This window comes from Centruroides sculpturatus, unplaced genomic scaffold (genome assembly GCF_000671375.1).
Source record: "Centruroides sculpturatus isolate CEXI.00-Female unplaced genomic scaffold, Cexi_2.0 scaffold1909, whole genome shotgun sequence".
Lineage (NCBI taxonomy): Eukaryota > Metazoa > Arthropoda > Arachnida > Scorpiones > Buthidae > Centruroides > Centruroides sculpturatus.
In genome coordinates this window covers 95,186-101,185 of record NW_019386114.1, presented here as the reverse complement: position 1 = coordinate 101,185, position 6,000 = coordinate 95,186, and the positions used below count along the sequence as shown (strand labels likewise).

The window sequence follows — 6,000 nt, the reverse complement described above, 5'->3', positions numbered from 1 at the left end:
TTGGCTTTGTATCAATATATCAGGTTTTGGGAAGTTGATATTTGTATATATGTTAGGTTCAAACATCAAAAATGCTTAATCAGCAGAAAAAAATGATTATAATGCACAAATTTTGCATCTTGGCTGTTTATGAAGAGTCATTATGCATTCTTGCATTTTTTAAAAATGATAAAATGTGTTGTGGCTTTTCATAAGCAGCCAGGATGCAAAATTCTTGTGATTGTTTCTGTGAAGTCACAACACATTCTGGTTGGTCTTATTTTTTCTGTTCATTTAGCATTTTCGATTTTTGAGCATAACATATACATGCTCATGTACATACAAAAATTATAATATTTTTTGTTTCAATGAAAGAATTTTGGTAAATTTTAAATATCTATTTATTTGATTTTATACATATTATGTCTTACTATTATGAAAAAGAACAAGTCCATGACTCTTAACAATTGCGCTTCTTTTACATAAGATATTGGCCAGACAAAGTACCAGGGCTGTGTTCAGTAACGGAACACTTAAGTTAGAATTCTGAGTGGCTTAGTGGAGGGAGCTAAGAATGTTCTGAGCATCATTGAATGATTATTCTTAGTTAGACAACTGGACAAAATGGTGGACGAATTTAAAATTATGATTGCAACAATTTTCGCAAACAAACTGGTCGAAAGGGATTAAGTAACCAATACAATTATTCAAATGGAAGCTCTATCAGATCATGATGAAAGTAATGAAGCAATTATTAATTGTAATCATGAAAATGGATTGCTATCTTCTGTTAAAATGTATTTGGAATCTGTTATACTGACATGATAATTTTACATTTCGAAGTCATTTTAGGATGACTTAATGATTTAGAATGAAAGAATAACTTGGTGATTGTTATAATAAAATACGCTTAGTCCAACACGAGAAGTCATCTTGCAAATTGTACAACCAGACAAAAACAATGACATCACTAGTAGAAGTAAGCATAGATAAAAGAAGCTGACTGAACTAGCTAGAATTCTAGCTGTGGGAGGAGTTGAGCAGTAGTTAGAAACGAGTTCAACATTGCAACATAACTAGACTTAGCAAGAATTTTGCGTTACTGAACACGACCCAGGGTTCCTTTGTTAACCATTTTATGTCCCCATACCCCAAGGCGCTATTGTTGCCAATACATAACAATACATAATATATAATTATCAATTACTTGTGGAATTTTTAATAAATATGTATTTTTAACAGAAGAATAATCAAAATGGCTATAGAAGTACTTGATGTTGATCATCTTGGTGTTAGTGCCATTGTGACAGTGGCCATGCAGCTCTTGTTCTTCATACTAGCATCAGCTTTTCAGTTTGATAAATTGGCTGATTTTGCAGGAGGAACTAATTTCATTATCGTTGCTTTATTGACTCTCTTTCTTGGAGAGGTAAGTTAAATATCATTTAATATTAAGAACTCCTAAAAATCTGCAAGAATATGTTTTATTACTAAAATTATTAAAGTTTTGTAGTTAAGATAAAGTAGGTTGCTTTTGATGATATCAAGTTAACATATTAAATTATTAATAGAATTAAAATTACATTTTTGAAATAAAGAGGTTTTAATATTAAGATTAATTATAATTAATAAAAATTGTATTAATTTTAAATAGACATATGACATGCGACAATGTTTAGTCACTGCATTCGTGTGTGTATGGGGTGCAAGGCTGTCTGGATTTTTAATGTATCGAGTAATGAAAGTCGGAAGAGATCAGGGTTTCGAAGATAAGCGTCATAATATTATAAGATACTTAATATTTTGGACTTTCCAAGTAAGTAATATGCATATATGAAAATTATCATTTGATTCATATATATGAAAATCAGTTTGTTATTTATATAAACATTAAAATCTTGTAGATCCTAAATTATTAACTTCAAATTTATAATTTTTAGATCTATACACTGTTTTTTTAAAATCAGTTCCAATATTATAAGAAAAATTATATTCCTTAACACTAAATAAATGTAATAAAATATTTTGAGAATTTCGTTATTCAAAAAAATAATCTTTGTGATGAATGAAAGATATAAGGTTAAAAAGGAATGAATTAGAATCAAATTGTTATTTAAAAAAAGAAAAACACTATTAATTACTTGGTGTTGAAAATGAAATATTGTTTTATGCATTTGGAACCAAAACTGTATTTGTGAAATGAAAATGTTGTTCTGATTTTTAATATTATCTTATTTATAAACAGATGAAGACACTGTTAGAATCTTTTGTAAGTATAAAAATATATTAAAAATTTGAGAAAAATTAGACAATATAATTGAACTTCTACAGTTGAGATTGTGAATAAAATGTGTGATACTAATGTTAAATTTCATATATTACTAAAAATTTGTCTGTTAAATTATTACTAATTGTCATCATTATTGAAATTGTCCAAATGAGTACAAAAACTGCCATACATCATTTGTTTTGTTCACATTTTTTATATGCATTAAACAAATTAACTCTCAGATTAAATCAAAATTAGAAATAATAATTTAGATAAAAAAATTTAATTATTATCTGTAATCAGTCTGTTTTACCAAAAATTTCTGTTATCAGTAAATTAATCTTTATATTCAAAATTATTAATAAGTTTTTTTTGAGATTTTTTTTTCTTTGATGTAAACATTTAAACAAAGCAGTTTTTTTACAGGGTGTTTGGGTGTATCTTGTTAGTTTGCCAGTTATATATATAAATTCACCTAGAAAAGCTGTTCCAAATTCACCGCTTCCAATGACAACATTGGATTATGTTGGTTCCTCAATGTTTGTATTTGGCTTATTATGTGAAACCTTAGCTGATATTCAGAAATTTCGCTTTAAAGGTGATCCTGCAAACAAAGAACGGTGGTGTGATTATGGTGAGTACAAATTCTCAATATTGAAAAATTTATTAGATAAAATTTATATTTTAATAATATATATTTGATATTTTATTTAGGTTTGTGGAAGTTTTCTCGACATCCAAATTATTTTGGAGAGATAATTTTGTGGTGGGGCATTTTCCTTGTAGCAATAAACGTTATTAAAGGACCAGAATGGCTTTCCATTATTAGTCCATTATTTACGACGGGTATTATTTTATTTCTAAGTGGAATACCTTTATTAGAGAAAGGTGCAGACGATCGTTACAGAGGGTAAGACTACTATTTTTAAATTTATAAATGTTTGTATTATCTTGATAAGCAGGTATTATGTGGAACATATAAAGAAAGCATATAAATAAGCATTCACACACATTTATAATAAGTTCTGCTACAACACATTGGACATTTTTCTGAAGTTTATTAAAAATGAAAGTTGATAGTTACTAATATTAACTAAACTTAAATAATATTGTATGTTTTTATCAGTTATATTGATGAAATGGTTTTATTATATTATTACTAATGTAACAATTTAATACATTTTGCAGCTGAAAGAAGTAAACATTATAAAAATAAAAGCAAAGTGTAATTTATTATTAAGAATAATAAAATTCACATAAACAAACAAGACTTTATCAGTATTAAACTTTATGAAAACTTTAATTTTTTCAAGAGCTTAATTTAAATTCTATAATGATTTTTATTTGCTAAGAATGTTCTGAGCATCATTGAATGATTATTCTTAGTTAGACAACTGGGCAAAATGGTGGACGAATTTAAAATTATGATTGCAACAATTTTCGCAAACAAACTGGTCGAAAGGGATTAAGTAACCAATACAATTATTCAAATGGAAGCTCTATCAGATCATGATGAAAGTAATGAAGCAATTATTAATTGTAATCATGAAAATGGATTGCTATCTTCTGTTAAAATGTATTTGGAATCTGTTATACTGACATGATAATTTTACATTTCGAAGTCATTTTAGGATGACTTAATGATTTAGAATGAAAGAATAACTTGGTGATTGTTATAATAAAATACGCTTAGTCCAACACGAGAAGTCATCTTGCAAATCGTACAACCAGACAAAAACAATGACATCACTAGTAGAAGTAAGCATAGATAANCCTTTATATATACAGTAGATCCCCCTATAAAAGCGTTTCCTATAGTTATGATTCCTATAAAAATTGTGGCATTATCCGTAAACAACGGTAAAAATAACTCCTATAATACGTAAAACGTCATCGGGCAGCCGAACTACTTACCCGCCGTCCGTAGTGCCACGCTACGGAGAGATTTCTATCGTCTTATCACAATTACAAATGTTCAACAAGTCCACTGATACCATTACCTCCATCCTTATATGGCCTTTTCCCAGGTTTCTTCAAATGTGTCCTCTGTTGTGAATTTCCTCTGTATGATTTTCTTGACTTCCAGCCAGGCGATATTGGTACTCCATTAGAAACACCAACATAATTGACAGATATTTATACATAAGTATAAGAAAATAATTCATTTTAAATATAGAAATTAAGTGAAGGCATTTTCATTACAGGTGTAATTGTAAAAAGGCATTAAGATTATTTAGATACATTTCATTTTTATTAATATAATAAGATTTAATGTAAGTCATGACAATCAATAATCTATTGTAAATTACTACATTTTGAAACTTGTATATAGCAATGTATTATTATGTATATATTGATAACCTATATAATTTATTGTAACTTTATTTTAACATGCATTATTAAATAATGCTATTAAGTGATTAAATATAAGTACATTTTAAATTAGTAAATAATTTAAAAACTGTAATATTTATAATCTAATTTACAATCATTTTTTTTACTTTTAAGAGCTGTTTAAGCTATTAACATGTTTACTTCCAGTGATTCCTTGAAGTGGTCTATATTGTAACATTTCATTGCCGACCTCACTCATGAGTATTGTAAAAATTTGTTACTTCTTTCTTGGAAAATTTTATTTGTTGTCTTTAAGAAAAAATTTTTTTATTGTTTTTATTGTATACTTCTAAGAATGTATTATTATATAATATTTTATATAATTTTTGACATTTTTAACATACATAGATTAAGTAAACAATGGTTAGGAACATATCCCTAGAGGGGCAGTGAACATGTTAAATATTCCTGCATATTATACAAATATATTTTATTTTGGAAATTTCTATACTTTTTGAGCAAATATAAGCAAATAGAAACTAGTTAGTTTATTATAGTAATTTGTGATTATAGATATGTAGTAAATACAAAGCTATCATTATACGTATTATAATTAATAAATCTAAGATTTAAATATTTAGAGCTTTGCAATTCTTCTGTGTTTATATAAAAATACTTTTTCTTAACTTACATTATTTTAAATATGATATTAACCAACTAATTAAATTACTTCTAACGTAAATTTGTATCTAAATATAATTTCTTTCATCTGTTAAAAGCTAAACGTTAGAAAAATTTATTCATGATATTCAGAAAAGATCATAATGTAGATATATTCATTTTTATTAAGTATTAAACAGATTATTATTTATTGTCGTAAATAGTTTTAGTAATTTAAGATGAAATGATTTATCTAAAAATATAAAATTGTATGGAATTGTAAATTTTATTAAATATGCAAAACTAATATCAAAACTGTATGCATATATATAAAAATAGTTTAAGATAGTGTAAGTGAACATATTAACTTATATTTGGATATAACTTTACACTTAAAGTATATTTATTTATATTTTTTTAATTTATTGTTTATTAAATCCTTATTTCTATTTGTGAGAAAACCTTGTTGCAAAAATATTGATGCACTATAAAGCTGATATGCAACTATCTTCAAATTCTATACATGGATATTGCTGAAAAAATAAAAATTTCGTTACGATATTACATCATTAAAATAGTTTCATCACAAATGTTACAAATCAGAAAATAACAAAAACTCAGTCTGGCAATTGATGCAAACTGATCAATGTCTGAGATGACTTTACAATTTATTAATATATAACATTTCTGATGAAACTGCTCTTCAGTGTAACCTTATGCTGTGATAGTGAAAAAACAAAATTTATTACAGTATCATT

At 26.2% G+C, this 6,000-nt stretch overlaps 1 protein-coding gene across 1 annotated transcript; it reads left to right on the top strand.

The window, feature by feature from the left end:
• The first annotated feature begins 1,201 nt into the window (after window positions 1–1,201).
• Window positions 1,202–5,314, top strand: LOC111613662. Its single transcript, XM_023355011.1, has 5 exons — window positions 1,202–1,408; window positions 1,634–1,795; window positions 2,675–2,882; window positions 2,963–3,158; window positions 4,193–5,314. The coding sequence occupies exons 1-5, from the start codon at window positions 1,235–1,237 to the stop codon at window positions 4,371–4,373; spliced, it is 921 nt and encodes a 306-aa protein (XP_023210779.1). The 5' UTR covers window positions 1,202–1,234; the 3' UTR covers window positions 4,374–5,314.
• The last annotated feature ends 686 nt before the right edge of the window (window positions 5,315–6,000 follow it).

Excerpts from the sequence above, each read along its gene's own strand:
- LOC111613662 (XM_023355011.1), top strand. The coding sequence starts at position 1,235 with ATGGCTATAGAAGTACTTGATGTTGATCATCTTGGTGTTAGTGCCATT. Across the intron at positions 1,409-1,633 it reads TGACTCTCTTTCTTGGAGAG|ACATATGACATGCGACAATG; the intron begins GTAAGTTAAATA and ends AATTTTAAATAG. Across the intron at positions 2,883-2,962 it reads AGAACGGTGGTGTGATTATG|GTTTGTGGAAGTTTTCTCGA; the intron begins GTGAGTACAAAT and ends TATTTTATTTAG.